The sequence below is a fragment of the Dreissena polymorpha genome, chromosome 13 (genome assembly GCF_020536995.1).
Source record: "Dreissena polymorpha isolate Duluth1 chromosome 13, UMN_Dpol_1.0, whole genome shotgun sequence".
NCBI lineage: Eukaryota > Metazoa > Mollusca > Bivalvia > Myida > Dreissenidae > Dreissena > Dreissena polymorpha.
Window position 1 is genome coordinate 21,825,688 of NC_068367.1, and position 17,776 is coordinate 21,843,463.

The following is a 17,776-nucleotide window of genomic DNA, read 5'->3' on the forward strand; positions in this document are numbered from 1 at the left end:
ATTTGAAAATCATAAAAGAACAGAAAGTGAATATAGCAAAGAAAATGGAAGAACGGTGTTGACACAGAATAAAAGTACGTTCAATATTTTACTGACTTTTTGATGATCTTCACTTTTTTCGCGCTTTGTTCATGGCTTCATTATGACGTGAAAGGTTAAAAGAATGTTTACTTTTCGGAAGAAGTTGTATCCCCGTATCATTCCCGTGCGGTAGATGAAATTTTCTTCGTAACGGTGTCAACTTAAAAAATTACGGACAGAGCAATAACTGACCATTAAAAATTATTCTGCATATAAAGCTACTTAATGTAACTGTTATTAAGTTAAGTTTAAATATATTTAGCTCCCTATGGTTGGTTTATTTTATTTTCGTTTGACATTTTTTTTATAAAACAATCAAGAAAATTACCTTTTAAGAATTCGGACAACACACTGTTACTAAAATACATGGGGGTTAGTTGCTTCGACAAAGCATAAAACTGCTTTAAGTGTGTGATCTGCTAAGAACTCTTACCTAATATTGTTAACATATTATTTAACATTGTTATTATGTAACTAATCTCTGTTAATGTCTACCATTTAGATAATTGTTGAATATGGACACTAAATGGAACCTAATCAAATATTCACCCGTGCATAAAATGTAAACAAAAACTCCAGTTTAGGCGGAAAGTGTAGTTCCTGATTTGCTAATGTCGGACAACATTTTATGCAAAAAGCCCATTTTTTTAAGAACAAGGCTCATATCATAACTCGCATTGTTCATCTCACGTCCCCAGGCAAGATGAAGGAGCCTACCCCCCACCGCATGGACACACCCCACAGCTGTGGTGACGTGTGTCAGAAAGACCGCGGGGAGGCATGCAAGCACCCCTGCAACATGTGAGTGCTCCTAAACCCTTGCCCAGCTCAGATACACATTTTTACGCTTTTGTAGTCCCTAAGAATACATTAAAGACCTTTTTTTTACTAGATTACAAGTTACTTGCAGGCTGTTCTGGTTTAATGCTGGTTGCATTTAGCCATTTGCACTTTGTGTCTGAGGGGAAACTTCTTAATGTTATTATTATCAGAGCAATAAAATGGTTTTACATTTCCAAACATCTTAAAGCAAACCAACACTTTAACATTTTGATACTGGATTCAGAAAAAACACATTTTCTTCCAGTAGGCATGTTACCAAATAATGTCTATTAAAATAACGAAAAAATCCTTGAAATAAGGAATAGCTAGTCGGGACTGCATTTATCCCAGTTTTCCAGCACTTATTTTTACTGAAGCGATATCAATTTCTTTCTTACAAGTTGCCCTTTTGACTTGGAAGTAATTTAAGCATCTTCTTTTCTAGGCATAACTGATAAGTATATGCCTTAAATACGAACAAACTGCTACACTTTTCCAGCAAAATTGTGAGCAGCCTAAACCATTGTTTTGTGTATGAGTGTAACACTGTTTTATAGGGCATGAAATCATGAACAACATAATTGCAAGTCACATTTACATTTGTGTTACAGTCTGTGCCATCCTGGTCCCTGCCCTGAATGTACTGCCATGGTGACCAGGTCATGTGACTGTGGCAAAACCAAGTAAGTTCAACATTAAAGCTGTATTTAAGAGCACCCTTTAAAAACTTGGAATTATTGTTTTGCGTCAGTAGATTTTCTGACTCATAAATAACTCACAAGTAAATATGAAAAATTACAAATACAGTCTGTAAAAAAATTGTCCAATTTGTTTGTTGGTTTCAACTTTTAAATGTCCTAAAATGGGAATATCTGCAGATCTAGGAAGGTTACAAATAATATTAGAAAATGTGGATGTGATAGTTTTTTGTTTTTTTTTGCGTCAGTTGCCTACACTTTTGTAAGGTGCTTTAATATGGAAAGTCCTTAATATTTTTTAAATCAAGAATACAATTTAAATACAGGTTTAAAGCTTGAATATATTATCATTATTATTAATTCTAAATAATCAAATTAACCCTTTACCACGTAGATACCTATTTTCACTCCTGTGTAGTCCCTTAGAAAATTTAATTTAATTATAGATCTTTCTTACTAGATTAAAATTGTTAAGTCTTGTTTTCTAATCCTTAGATACTGATGAGCAGCAAACAGCATAAAACCTGAACACACTGCGAGTTACTCACAGACTGTTCTGGTTTTATGCTGGTTGCAAAAAACATTTTCACTTTGCTTCTTATAGGGGAAAGGGTTAATATATAACATATTCTCCTGTTTACCCCTTAATGATGTTTCAGACAGACTACAAAATGCAGCAGCACGCTGGCTATCAAGTGTGAGCAAACTTGTGAGAGGCAGTTGAACTGTGGGAAGCACTTTTGTCAGGCCAAGTGTCACTCTGGGTCATGTGAGAAATGTGAAGTGGTCATCAATCAAGGTATATCTAATGATATGTATTATCTGATTAATGTTTGGTTTGGTTTTAATTCTGTCTTAGATTTGTTGAGGGGTTTGTGCTTTCTGTAGATGGGGTCAAATCAAGGCTAATTTTTTGTAACATGATACCATTTACCTTAAATTTCAAGTTAGTAAGGAACATTTTCTCATTTTTCTTAATTTACCAAATGGAAGGCATTGCCTTTTCTCAAAATCAAGAAAAAAAAACATTTGAACACATTTGAAATTTAGTTTGCATTATTGAAAAAAACCACATTGAACTGAGGTTGTGTGGGATTTACGCGTTAGTAATTTTCAACTATGCTACAGCTTCAATCTGGTATGATATAAATCCACTCAACATGAATACAATTGTATTTACATAGATCTGAAATGTCCTGCCACTGAACCAGTTGTGCTGCAGTCAGTAATAATATTGGCAACAGCTGTTAAATTTTGTATCAAGTCAACTCAGTTAATTTAACATTTAATTATGTAGTATTTCTAAATAATTACCCAATATTTGACAAAGTTGCTTGACATTGTGATATTGGTATTGACTTCTTAAGTTAACAGCTTGTGATAGCTGGCTTTGAGCAACTTGGGTAAATATATGCCAGAATAGTGCTTGAAACAGAATTGCTTATTATTTTATTTTCAGAATGTTTTGGCAAGCATGAGTCTAGGACAGTGTCATGTGGAAGTGAAGAGTCCTTCACAGAGTCCTACAGCTGTCAGAAAACATGTGACAGGTAATCACTGTTGATCAATATGTTAATTATTTAAATGTTTATGATAAATGATTTAGAAAAAACTTCTAGTCAAGAGTCATTCACAGAGGCATACAGCTGTCAGAAAATATGTGACATGTAGATGCTGTTAATTGTTCCATGAAATCAGTTCTTTTAATGTTAACTATTTATGAAAATAATGATATCATATAATGAAACAAATTTCTTTCTCTTTCCTGAATGGAGTATAAACAGTGCAATGAACGTTGAATTGCGCTGAATTTGTCTGTTTGCTGAATATGTGAATGGGCTTGTTGGTCAACAAGTTGACTTACTTGTTATCACATGAGAAGTACATTTATTTAAACATAAAAATGATTAAATAAACTAGTCCTGACCAAAAACTGACACAAGTCTAGACCAAAATGTTGGTGTTACACTCAGTTGTGAAAATCTTCGATGAGTGCTCAAAATAAGCTTCTTTTTTTCTAAAATAAATCCCAATAGAGATTTGATTTCAAGTACATCCTAAAATATCATCAACTAAGTAGAATACTAATTGTTACTGCATTGTCTTTGGTATTTACTTTATGTGAGTAATTTTTAGCTCACCTGATTGCTCAGGTGAGCTTTTGTGACCGGTCTTTGTCCGTCGTCCATCTGTCCACATTTGTTCGTAAACACTCTAGAGGCCACATTTATTGTCCGATCTTCATGAAACTTGGTCAGAAGATTTGTCCCATTGATAACTAGATCGAGTTCGAAACCGGGTCATGCTGGGTCAAAAACTAGGTCACTAGGCAGTGTTTTTTTTCACATATAGGGGAATGGTGGCGGGGCCCGTCCAAAGGGGAAAAAATGCGTCGTTTTTTAGGAAAAGGGGAAAATAAAAAATTCACTCTGTTATATGTAATGATATTTATTATATGGATACACATGTTTGTATGAATATAATATTCACAGCAGAATGTCTCTGTCCTTTTTCTGAAATATATATCAAGGATTTTTTCAACATTAGTTTCAAACAGTTCAGCCTTCATGCACAGTCTCAGTTTTCTTAGCCATTTTGAGTCTAATTGAGTTTTTTAAATCAATTAAATGGCAAATTTGAGCATTTTTTATCAATAAAATGGACCAAATTGGAATGTTTTTATCAACAAATATTGACACAATATACATACATCAGGCCTTTTCCTGGCCTTTTGGGAGAAAAATGCAATTCATGTGAAAAGTCCACCGATAATGGGAAAATCATATAAAGTTATTTATGAAATAAATTTGAGATATATTTATCATGATTATGAAACAGTTCTTTCTAAAAAAAAAAAAAAAAAAAAATTTTTTTTTTTTTTTTGAATACATGTATCTGGAGGGGATTTTTTTTACAAAATGGGGGGAAAATATATACTCTTTTTTGAGGGGAATGGGGCCGAATATCGGCCCCGAAATTGCCATAAAAAAAAAACACTGATAGGTAAAAAAAAGAAAAACCTTGTAAACACTGTAGAAGTCACATTTCATGCCCAATCTTCATGTAACTTTTTCAAAATGTTTGCCTTAATGATATGTTGGTCGAGTTCAAAAGTGGTTCCGGTCTGTTGAAAAACATGGCCGCCAGTGGGCGGGGCAGTTTTCCTTATTTGGCTATAGAGAAACTTTGTAAACACTCTTGAAGTCACAATTTTTGCCCAATCATCATGAAAGTTGGTCAAAACATTGGTTTTATTGATATCCCGGACGAGTTCGAAAATGGTCCATATCGGTGAAAACATGGCTGCCAGTGGGTGGGGCATTTTTCTCTAGATGTATATAGTAAAAACATGTGAACACTCTAGAAGTCACATTTTTGGCCCAATTTTCATGAAATTTGGTCAAAATGTTTGCCTTAATGATATGTTGGTTGAGTTCAAAAGTGGTTCCGGTCCGTTGAATAACATTGCCTTGCCGCCAGTGGGCGGGGCAGTTTATCTTATTTGGCTATAGAGAAACCTTGTAAACACTCTAGAATGTCACAATGTTTGCCCAATCATCATGAAAGTTGGTCAAAACATCGGTTTTATTGATATCTTGGACGAGATTGAAAATGGTCCAGATCAGTGAAAAAACATGGACGCCAGTGGGCGGGGCATTTTTCTCTAAATATATAGTGAAAACATTTGAACACTCTTGAAGTCATATTTTTGGCCGAATTTTCATGAAATTTGGTCAGAACATTTGTTTCCTTGATACAAGAGTTGAGTTCGAAAATGGTTCCTGTCAGTTGAATAACATGGCTGCCGGGGGGGGGGGGGGGGGAGGTTTTCTTATAAAAGCTTAAAAAAAAGCTTGTGAACACTCTAGAAGTCACATTATTTTCCCAATCATCATAAAACTTGGTGAAAAGATTGGTTTTATTTATATCTCAGATGAGTTTGCAAATGGTCATGACAAGATTGGTTTTATATATATCTCAGATGAGTTTGCAAATGGTCATGATCAGTCAAAAAACATGGCCGTGAGGGGGTTGGGACAGTTTTCCTTATGTGACTAGAGAGAAACCCTGTGATCGAACACTAGAGAAGTCACATTTTTTGCCTAATCATTGTGAAACTTAGTCAATACATTGGTTTTATTGATTTCTCGGACAATTTCAAAAATGGCTCAGATTGGTGAAACACACTTTTTAGCTCACCTGATTGCTCAGGTGAGGTTTTAGGATTGGTCTTTGTCCGCTGTCCGTCCGTCCACATTTGGTTTGTGAACACTCTAGCATTCACATTTCTCAAGCATTCTTTATCAAAGTTGCTAGAAGATCTCAGTCAAGTGTGATAATGAGTAAAATCACATAATAAATGCCATAATTATTGCCCTTAGATTGTCCAAATTTTCATTATATTATACAAAATCCTTGTAAACACTAGAGGTCACAATTTTGTTTCAGATTTTATGAATCTTGGTCATATTTATTTTTGTAAGCAAAGTTTAATGTTTGGTTAGGGGGGTCAACTCAAAATATAGGTAACCAGGTCAAACCTTACAAAAATAAAAACACTCCATGCGCCAGAGTTTTGGTTCAATAATGATGAAACTTGACCAGGATGTTTGTCTGAACAATATCTAGGTACAGTTTGACATTTGGTAAAGATTGAATGAGCTGACTCATCTCAGGTGAGCGAACTAGGGCCACTTTGGCCCTCTTGTTTGGTGGTCAGGCTTACTTATGCTCCACTTCAAACTGTTTACGATAACTTCAGAACTATTCTGCATGACCATCTTAAGAAGTTTGATATTGGCTGTGAACCGTTGAGTGTGTTGTAGTAAAATGGCATCTGCTAAAATGCAAAAATTAAGAGAACAGAAAAGCAAAGCATGTGTTTAACAAATGATTTTAATGTTTGCTTCTGGAAAAAAGGCAACAGACCACTACCGAAATATTTTGTATATGTTTATCTTAATCTTTTGAAGAAATTACTTGGTAATCATTACAGAAGTAATAAAATTATGAACTCAACTTGGTAATATTTCAAATTCATTTTATATTTTTATTAGAAAACAAATTGAGGGTAAATTATGGAAGGACAAAACTATTTTGGCATACAATTGTGGAAACTAGTTGCATGAAGAATTATCTGGAGCACTCATTTAGAGGCTGAGCAGAATGGTGACACTAAGCAACATCAAACTAAACAATAGCTCTACACTGGTAATGTTGAACTTGGTGTTCTCATTTAAGGACTTTAAGGTTTTTGCTCCGCATTCTCAGTTTCACATCTATCTGCCTTCTTGCAGCATTTCTTTTGCTTGGATGATCAAATTTTAAGCATTAAGCCCTCTATCCTCATTATTGCCAATATCTACATCTGATTCAAATGATCTGAATGAGAAAACGTTATTTCAGCTGCCTAGACTGTGGAAACCACAAGTGTGAGCGCCCCTGTCACAATGGTAACTGCTCCAGTTGCCAGCGCCTACCAACCAACCTGACCCGGTGTCCCTGTGGGGCTGAAACCCTGGACTCACTAAGCAGTGAGCCTCGCAAATCCTGCCTGGACCCTATACCCACCTGTGGTTCCACCTGTAACAAGATCCTTAAATGTGGACCTCCAGGTAAGATGTGCTTGGGGTTGTTTTTGTACCCCCTGTAATGAAGTAAAGGTGGTCATATTGTAATTACCATCGAGATTTGTCTGTCTTGTCTATAAGGTCATAAAGTCTGGTTTGATGTTCTCCTTCACTTTTTAAGATACAACTATCAAATTTTCAGACCTTGTTACTTATGATCTGAAGCCTCTCGTGGGGAGGGGGGGGGCAAAGAGATCTTCCTAGTTGTAGTTGGCTTCAGATTTGAGTATTTAAACAGATACCCCAGTTTTAAATGCACACCATATCCATTTCCTCATATTCACTTTAGAAATATATGCTGGCAAATGTAAATATAAAATTTGGCCCAATTATGGATCATTATGTAAAATATAACTTTTTTCTAAACTGATATACATACATCAAAAATGTACTGAAATTACTGACCAAGTTATTCCAAAATAAATTTGGCATATGATTTCAAAACCTTTATTTTATTTTTTTCAGAGAAGCCCCATCGTTGTGATCGAGCCTGTCATGAGGGAGAGTGTGGTACATGTAGCGGTTACACTACACTTTCTTGTCGATGTTTACTCAAGGAACAGGAATTCAAGTGCTCAGAAATTGCTGAAAAAACTGGTGGGCTGCTTGTGTGGACTGGTTCTTAAATTGTGCTTAAAACAAATTTTGTGCACAAATATCATCAAAGTTTTTAATTAGAGATGGCAACGAATACCGATATTGGTATTCGGATATTCGGTCATCCTTCCGAACGAATATTCGGATATTCGGTCAACATCTGTTATAAAAAAATCAACTATGTTTACCGTACCATTACTCCATGAATTCTACTTTCGTTTTTACCGGAAGTTCCCCGGAAGTGACTAAATATTGACACAGCATTGCCGTCGCTAATTGTTAAAATTGAATGACGAAAACTGTTTTAAACTTTTAATATTGTAAATCAACAATAGAACGAGAAACATAATATTTACATGACGACAAAACAATTACATAACAAAACAGTTAGATCTATAAATATTTTAAGCTGAACTTAAACGTAGTATTTACATAGAGAACACGTGCTTTAATATTGTACATCAACAATAGAACGAGAAACATAATATTTACATGACGACAAAATAATTACATGACAAAACAGTTAGATCTATAAATAATTTAAACTGAACTTAAACGTATTATTTACAAAGCGAACACATGCAAACAAAACACCGTTGCCACATTTAAAAGTCACTCGGATCGGCGTCACTGGGCACATGGACATTGTTCTTATTTAAAAACACGATTGCGTCGACCAGATCACTGGCGAGTCTATTTCTTAGTTTATTGATGAGCAATCCAGTGGTTGAGAATATGCGCTCAGATGGCATAGAAGTTGCAGGTACATATAGAACACTCCTAGCAACATACGCGACTTCCGGAAATTCGCTCTCGTGACGTTTCCACCAGTCAAGAGGTTTAGCGTTTGGCTCCATTTTCACAAGCAAATATCTCTGAAGTTCGTCAGAATTCTCTTGCTCGGTTAGAGGTTGAGTAAATTATTTTCTAAAAGCTTTTTTGATTGGACAACGTGATTATAACCATACGATCTTTTTTGTTTTTCACACCAAGTCGGCACTTCCTTTACTTATTTAATCTTTTATCATGTTAAATGTAATTCGAGTTATTAGATCAAGACGGGTCGGTGTTTTAATTGCCATACGGTCTTATTTGTTTTTTTACACCAAGTCGGCTTTTCCTTTACTCATTTAATCTTTGATAATTTTAAATGTAATTCGAGTCATTGGATCAAGTGCAGGTCGGTGTTTTGATTGCCGATGCGATTTGAACCTATCATAATTTTGACACAAAGTGACTGTCTTTGTTAGGCAATTAGCGGGATTTATGACCGGTATACTGTCATCACCATAGCGACGAATTATCCGGACTAAACATTATGACACGAGGAACAATTTTTTGTACAATGTTTGAAGCAAATTTCACGAATACAAAGTCTTTGAAATTACTCGATTTTTTTTTATTTTTTTCTTCCGAATATTCGATTCGGAAAATAGTATCCGAATATTCGGTCCGGGACCGAATATTCGGATATTCGGATATTCGTTGACATCCCTATTTTTAATTAATTGAACAATAACATAACTTTGATATCATGTAGTCAATTAAATCAACATTGCCACTATTTAACCACTCAAGTAATTTGATAATGACACCAGCCACACTTGAGGAAAGCATTATCTTGAAGTCATTAATTAATCCACACAAACCTTTTGCAAGTCAATCATTATTGGTTTCAATCAGGACGTGGAGTTCTGTATATCTTGGTATTACAGGTGCTGATCATATCTTCCTCTGTGATAAACGCTGTAACCGCAAGAAGGCATGTGGTCGTCACAAGTGTGGGCTGCCTTGCTGTGTGGTGAGTACTGGGGCTTTATAAGTGTGGGCTGCCTTGCTGTGTGGTGAGTACTGGGGCTTCATAAGTGTGGGCTGCCTTGCTGTGTGGTGAGTACTGGGGCTTAATAAGTGTGGGCTGCCTTGCTGTGTGGTGAGTACTGGGGCTTTATAAGTGTGGGCTGCCTTGCTGTGTGGTGAGTACTGGGGCTTCATAAGTGTGGACTGCCTAGCTGTGTGGTGAGTACTGGGGCTTCATAAGTGTGGGCTGCCTTGCTGTGTGGTAAGTACTGGGGCTTCATAAGTGTGGGCTGCCGTGCTGTGTGGTGAGTACTGGGGCTTCATAAGTGTGGGCTGCCTTGCTGTGTGGTGAGTACTGGGGCTTTATAAGTGTGGGCTGCCGTGCTGTGTGGTGAGTACTGGGGCTTTATAAGTGTGGGCTGCCTTGCTGTGTGGAGAGTACTGGGGCTTTATAAGTGTGGGCTGCCTTGCTGTGTGGTGAGTACTGGGGCTTCATAAGTGTCGGCTGCCTTGCTGTGTGGTGAGTACTGGGGCTTCATTAGTGTGGGCTGCCTTGCTGTGTGGTGAGTACTGGGGCTTCATAAGTGTGGGCTGCCTTGCTGTGTGGTGAGTACTGGGGCCACAAGTGTGGGCTGCCTTGCTGTGTGGTGAGTACTGGGGCTTCATAAGTGTGGGCTGCCTTGCTGTGTGGTGAGTACTGGGGCTTCATAAGTGTGGGCTGCCTTGCTGTGTGGTGATTACTGGGGCTTCATAAGTGTGGGCTGCCTTGCTGTGTGGTGAGCACTGGGGCTTTATAAGTGTGGGCTGCCGTGCTGTGTGGTGAGTACTGGGGCTTTATAAGTGTGGGCTGCCTTGCTGTGTGGTGAGTACTGGGGCTTTATAAGTGTGGGCTGCCTTGCTGTGTGTTGAGTACTGGGGCTTCATAAGTGTGGGCTGCCTTGCTGTGTGGTGAGTACTGGGGCTTCATAAGTGTGGGCTGCCTTGCTGTGTGGTGAGTACTGGGGCTTCATAAGTGTGGGCTGCCTTGCTGTGTGGTGAGTACTGGGGCTTCATAAGTGTGGGCTGCTTTGCTGTGTGGTGAGTACTGGGGCTTTATAAGTGTGGGCTGCCTTGCTGTGTGGTGAGTACTGGGGCTTCATAAGTGTGGGCTGCCTTGCTGTGTGGTGAGTACTGGGGCTTCATAAGTGTGGGCTGCCTTGCTGTGTGGTGAGTACTGGGGCTTTATAAGTGTGGGCTGCCGTGCTGTGTGGTGAGTACTGGGGCTTTATAAGTGTGGGCTGCCTTGCTGTGTGGTGAGTACTGGGGCTTTATAAGTGTGTGCTGCCGTGCTGTGTGGTGAGTACTGGGGCTTCATAAGTGTGGGCTGCCTTGCTGTGTGGAAAGTACTGGGGCTATAACTGGCTCATTCACATGCAGCATTCTGGCTATATTTAAATGATTAATTTCTTTATAATATAGCTTCATTATATTATAAGGGTCATTCTGACCTTAATATGATTTTCTTTTCCATGCCAAACTGGTTTTATATTATACTTTGCTGGATCTATTTAAAGGTGAAGACTTTGGGTGTAAGATGGATTGGGTATTTTCCTTCTCTGAGGTGTTTCGGAAATGGCACTTTATAACTTTTAAACAATTTTAATCCAGTCCAATTGGAACAATCAGTGTACATAAAAGAGGAGGGTTCAACATACTTGTATGCCAACCATCTTCCACTAGCTAAGATGTATAAGCTGAATCTCCACAAGTTTGGAAAACCCATCTAATCTGTTGGTACAAACAACGCTGAGCTGTAAAATGTATCAATGTTAGTTGAATTTAGTTTTCTTTATTGATTTTAATGTCCTCCACCACTATAGTTGGGGACATATTGTTTTTGCCCTGTCTGTTGGTTGGTTGGTGTGTTTGTTTGTTTGCTCCAACTTTAACATTTTGCCATAACTTTTGCAATATTGAAGTTAACAACTTCATATTCGGCATGCATGTGTATCTCATGGAGCTGCACATTTTTAGTGATGAAAGGTCAAGGTCAAAGTCATCCTTCAAGTCCAAAGGTAAAAAAAAGCAAATCCAAGGGAAGTAATAAGCTTTAAAGGGAGATACTTATCTGAACCTGCCAAATGATAATTTTTTTATAATAAATGAAAGCGGCGCAGAAGAGGACATAGTGTTTCTGACAAACACATTTCTTGTTTATTGTGATTTTCAAAAGATCTTAAATAGGTCAGGCACAAGGAATCTAATTTTGTCTTACCCATTAATAGTAAAGCAATTATTTAGTATAAGTACATCAATTATAGAGCATAAGTAAAGCATTTATCTTTCAGCTTTTGTCAAATTTTCATTTTATTAACGTTTGTAAATTAATACAACAGGGACAGTACAACCAATTTGCCATCTCTGCATTCAGCTGTGTTTTTTACCCCCAGATAATTGGGTTTCTCCATCATCTTGCAAACTATATAGGAAGTCTATTACAACAATTTTAGAAAGAGGAGCATCCTTGTGACCTGCTGTGCAACAAGAAGCTCAGCTGTGGTCTCCACAGATGTACGGAGCCATGTCATAAGACAAACTGTCCACCATGCCTTATGGCTAGTGAGTACTGTATAAGTCTCTAAACCTTTTTCCACTCTGAAGCAAAGAGGACATTGCTATATGCAACCAGCTTAAAACCAGAACAGTCTGCGAGGCATTCACAGTGTGTTCAGGTTTTATGCTGTTTGCTGCTTGTCAGTATCATAGGTTTGTTAATGAAGGCTTTATAACTTGAATCTTGTATGAAAGGTCTTAAATTTAATGTTATTTTCTAAGGGACTACCAACCTGAAAAAATGTGTATCTGTGTGTTAAAGGGTTAGCTTCTTATGCACATGTTATGTTACAGTCATTCTGGGAAAAATTGTGGATGAAAACAGAAAGTGAATACTGGAGAATTTGTTCATTTAAATGAAGTGTGCATAAACAGAAGTGTAACATTCAAACTGTTGCTAAATTATTTATTGCAATAAAAATCCACATATTATATAAATGCTTTATATTATTTTATAACGATAAGGCATGCTGATAATCAAAATGTCACTGAAAAGCATACACAAATGTGCTGTGATGTAAGGTTTATTGTATTGATAAAACAAGTCCCCATTTAATACCTTTAATTTAATTTAAGTTTATGTTATCAAATAATTGATGGGAAAGTGCTGGTTATTGTGGAAATAACTGTTGCCTGTTTCAAGGCTATGAAGCCACATGTGATTGTGATTTATGTAATGCACGTTGAACTCCAAACTGTTGGTAATTTCTCTGATAACCAACAAACTTTTATTAATTTATTAACTACCACTATAGTAGCACCCTTATTTACCCCTAATGATGTACTTGCAGGTTTTGATGAGCTGACATGCATCAAATTAATTTAATAAAAAGTGTTGGTTATTGTGGAAAGAACCCCTTTCTATTTTCAATGCTGGTAAGCTACTATGGCATGTGATTGAATTCCTAGACATTGGTTCTCCAAACTGTTGGTTATTTCTGTGATAATTAACTACTACTGCAGTAGAACTCTTCTTTACTCCATGTGCTGTACTTGCAGGTTTTGATGAGCTCACATGCTATTGTGGTGTGGAGGTCATGTACCCGCCCATCCCATGCGGCACCAAACCCCCGGAATGTATCCGACCATGCACACGCCAACACGGTTGTGATCACGAAGGTAACAGACGTGTTTTCAGAGATAGAGTTGTATTGATGGTGTACCGTAGTTACTCTTGAGTTTGCAGATTCTCTTAATTGTCTGACACACCCATTTTTAGCCCAAAAACGTTTTGGGACTTACAAGTTTTCATCCATAAATAATTACTCTAAATTTTTTAACAGTTTATTTTACAGTGCTATTCCTCCAGAATTCAGCTCTGTTTATGCTTATCTGGTTATACCTTGATCATGCGTTTATTTTAACCAGATTAAGGTCATAAAACCTAGTAGAGCAATGTCATAAGGCAAAAGACCATCGCCATTTGCAGATTGGTTAAATAACTATGTATACTGGTTATAGACAATTGTTTCACCCAACAGCTTAAAGTGAAACATATATTTAGGTATTTTTTATAATATATGGTGTGGTATATTACAAGCACTTGCAATTATTTGTCTAAACAATTGATGCTATGCACATTTCATACTCGTATCTGATTGTCAATGCAATCTTTTTAGAGTGTCTCTCAATGTTTGAACACGTATTTTTATGTCCCCCAGTCTATACTAGATATTAAATAAACACATACTATTATAACGTAGGTATGATTTCACATGTGTGTACTTTCCAGTGAGACACATCTGTCACAGTGAGGAGGTGTGTCCGCCATGTACAGAGCTCACCAAGAAGATGTGTATGGGCAACCATGTGGTGAGTGGGACATGTCATGTAGAGTTCACACTCATAAAGTATAAATTACTCTGACCTGCAATTTAGTAGACTTTGGCCTTTGTTGTATGGAGAAAATTGGTTAAGGTTTATTTCGGATTGCCACATATTATCATTTATACTTCAGGTATTCAATTTTAATTTAATGCCTTTTTGGGGTTATTGTGTGAGGTTGGTGATAAGGTTCCATAACTCTGACTTGCAAATTGCCAGCATTATGCCCATTGTTTGTATGTAGAAAACTTGTTAAGGTTGATTTTCAACATCTACATATCACTTTTTCTTCCACAGGTATATAATTTGAACTTAATACATGTGATTAGAGTCAATATGTGATGTCACGGATCAAGAACCAAAACTGTGACCTGCAATTAAGAATTATCATGAACAATTTTTGTAGTAAGAAAATTGGTAAAGTTTAACATCCAATATCCCACTGTTTCGAGTACAGGTATTCAATCAAAACTTCACACATGGTTTTTGGAAAATCATGCAATGTCATTGACCAATGCCCATAATTCTGAACTGCAATTAAGCAGAAGTATGCAGTATTAATTTGTCAATTTTTAGCTCGGCTGTTTTTGGAGAAAACCCAAGGTATTGTCATAGCCAGCTCGGCGTCCGCAGTCCGGCGTCTGCTGTTCTTAAATCTTTACATGGGCTCTAAAATCAAAGTGCTTCCGCCTACAACTTTAAAACTTCATATGTAGATGCACCTTGACACGCCACTTCCATTTTTGGGTCACTTTGTCAAAGGTCAAGGTCAATGTGACCCCTTAAAAAAAAATTTGACTAGCATTCATTTATTTAAAAATGCACCCGCAGCCGAGCGTTGGCATTTGTTATGCGGTGCTCTTGTTCATGCAAACATTTGCCTTGACCAACATGTAGACCTTTTATATTGTTGCATTTGGGGCAAGTTTGGACAAGGTCGCTTGCTGAATGCAATGTATGTATATATATATATATATATATATAACAAGTTTTGTTCAGTTACTTCAATAAGGATGTATATAGTGTGCTGAAGATGTGCATGTAGGTGGGTTATATGCCTGATTTAGTAAAGGGATTTGGATTTGGGGCAATTGGGGTGAAGGTCCTAAAATAAAAACAGCTTCCAACCAATAACTTAAGTATACAATGTAGATGGAGGTAGTGTGCTCTAACTTTGTATAGCTTATATGCAGACCTTGCTTGCAAACTTACTTAAATACACCTTAATTTATTGATAACAATTTGAATTGCTTAGTTTATCATAATGGAAGCATTTCTTGTTTCAGTTTATAAGTTATCTTTTAGTTTAAATATACTCTGTGACTATTGCAGATATTCAATTTCAAAATATTCTTTGTGGACATTATATTAAATGACTGAAAGAAAAGCATACATTATACCATTAAAGCAGGAAAATAGTCCAGGGCTGCCTTGGGATAGCTCTTTTTCCTAAAATTGTTTTAAGATTGAAGTCAAATTGGTACCCAGTACACTTGCCAACTTTAAGTTTTTCTTGTTTTTAAATTTTTAAGTTCTTTTTCAATCTTAATAATGATAATTAATTTGGTAGATAGGCCATCTGTTACAGTTACTTCTCATTAAATATTGGGTTACCCTCTTCCTTGTAACAAGACAATAACAATTCAAGTTTTTAAACCTTAGTTGAATGTGTCACAATTTCACTTTATTTAAGTATATTGTTCTCAAATTCGTGTCTGTTTGTTTTTAAGATGCTTACCAACATTGCCTGCCACCTGACAGACTTATCCTGTGGTATGAACTGCAACAAACCCCTGCCCTGCGGTAACCACACTTGTAACAGAATCTGTCATAAGGTGTGTATGCATTAGATCTTACCTGGATGAAATCATGTGAAGACATCATTTCAAAAGAATGCTTCTTTCTTGATAACAATTAAATATAATTATGTTGTTAATTATTGTGAAAATTTGAAATCTAGTGTCTCTTCACTGCTTTTCAGTGTGTTTACCAAATGATTCCAAATATTTAGCCGTAATTATGCTAATGAAATATTGTACTCACTATGTATTGAGACAAGAGTCAAGCGTTTAATGTCCTGACAATTTTCTTGTGCAGTTTATGTACTTAATAACAATAGTGACTATCAAAACTGACTTAACAGGAAGAGGAAGAGAGACTCATGTTAGCACCTCTGTGCTGCCCTTGTGATTGTTCTTCAAACTGTATATATTGTCCAATCAGCCATCACCTTTTTTCTTTCTCTTGCTTGTGCTGCACAGGGGCCCTGTGTAGAGGAAGGCCAGACCTGCACCCAGCCGTGTAAGAGGAAGAGAGACTCCTGTGAACACCCCTGTGCTGCCCCATGCCATGGGGAGCAACCCTGCCCTAACTCACCCTGCAAGGCCAAGGTGAAAACTTGAAGTTGTGTTGCAATTACATGGCATTGTTTTTTTGCTACTAAGTCCTCATCTGGAAAAGATGAAATGTTTATCGGTTTAGTGATAATCACGTTTTAAACATTTTTTCTATAAAACAGACAGTCTACACAATAAATAGTAAGACACATAACTATGGAATTTCATGCATTTGAAGAAATTTCCTCATTTTTTCCCCAACTTTTCTTTATGAATACGTATCTTGGCCTAATTCAGTTATATGATGATGTGTTTGTTGCCCCCAGGTTGGTTCCTAGCCTCTTCAGTTATATGATGATGTGTTTGTTGCCCCAAGGTTCTGGTTCATGGCCTCATTCAGTTATATGATTGGTTTGTTTTGCCCAGGTTCTGGTTCCTAGCCTCTTAAGTTTTATCATGATGTGTTTGTTGCCCCCAGGTTCTGGTTTCTAGCCTTTTCAGTTGTATGATGTGTTTGTTGCCCCAGGTGTTGGTTCCTAGCCTCTTCAGTTGTATGATGATGTGTTTGTTGCCCCCAAGTTCTGGGTCCTATCCTCTTCAGTTGTATGATGATGTGTTTGTTACCCCCAAGTTCTGGTTCCTAGCCTCTTCAGTTATATGATGATGTGTTTGTTGGCGCCAAGTTCTGGGTCTTAGCCTCTTCAGTTGTATGATGATGTGTTTGTTGCCCCAGGTGTTGGTTCCTAACCTCTTCAGTTGTATGATGATGTGTTTGTTGCCCCCATGTTTTGGTTCCCAGGTGTTTTTTTTAGACAAAGGGGAAGACGCTGGACGCTGGGTGAAAGGGGAAAATAGAGGGAACAAATAAAAACTGTTTTAATCGATGTCTATAACTCATCCACTCTGATTTCAGAGGTTTTTCACCACTGTCAGCGTCTTTGGAATATGGAGGCATTCCCAAAGCAAAAAAAATGGCCCCATTCCCTACCAAATCTAGATGAAATTTTTCCAAATTACAATAAAGAAGTTTTCTGTCAAAATCATTAAAAAAAACTTTAACAAACACAAATGACATTTAGAGTGACTAACCTTTATCCATTACATTATATAGCATGCCCTTAACGACTCAGATGTAAGCACGTTTAGTTTGAGGATTCTTCTACCAACATTGACAGCGATAAAGTGCGAAATGTTCCGCATGACTTTGCAAAAATTAACAGGAACCGCAAACTACACATTCTAATCCAACTCTGTAGACGCTTATTTCTATTTTAACGTGTTTCAGCGACTACAGCAAATGAGCTAGTATTGTGATGGATAATTAAGCAATCAAAATTATCAATAATTGGTTTAAAACTGAAATAAATGCTTAACAACGATATGTTTTGGTGAAAAATGA

The 17,776-nt window shown here is 37.0% G+C and overlaps 1 protein-coding gene across 3 annotated transcripts in view; it reads left to right on the forward strand.

Moving 5' to 3' along the window:
- LOC127855037 (transcriptional repressor NF-X1-like) overlaps positions 1 to 17,776 on the forward strand; it is a 36,733-nt gene that overhangs the window by 7,240 nt on the left and 11,717 nt on the right. For all 3 annotated transcript variants that reach the window (XM_052390371.1, XM_052390370.1, XM_052390372.1), the window contains 12 exons: positions 780 to 882; positions 1,515 to 1,586; positions 2,261 to 2,400; positions 3,061 to 3,151; positions 7,008 to 7,216; positions 7,697 to 7,828; positions 9,544 to 9,629; positions 12,115 to 12,223; positions 13,217 to 13,336; positions 13,950 to 14,029; positions 15,772 to 15,876; positions 16,303 to 16,431. In XM_052390371.1, the coding sequence (XP_052246331.1) occupies positions 780 to 882; positions 1,515 to 1,586; positions 2,261 to 2,400; positions 3,061 to 3,151; positions 7,008 to 7,216; positions 7,697 to 7,828; positions 9,544 to 9,629; positions 12,115 to 12,223; positions 13,217 to 13,336; positions 13,950 to 14,029; positions 15,772 to 15,876; positions 16,303 to 16,431 (1,376 nt within the window). The remainder of the gene's footprint in view (positions 1 to 779; positions 883 to 1,514; positions 1,587 to 2,260; positions 2,401 to 3,060; positions 3,152 to 7,007; positions 7,217 to 7,696; positions 7,829 to 9,543; positions 9,630 to 12,114; positions 12,224 to 13,216; positions 13,337 to 13,949; positions 14,030 to 15,771; positions 15,877 to 16,302; positions 16,432 to 17,776) is intronic.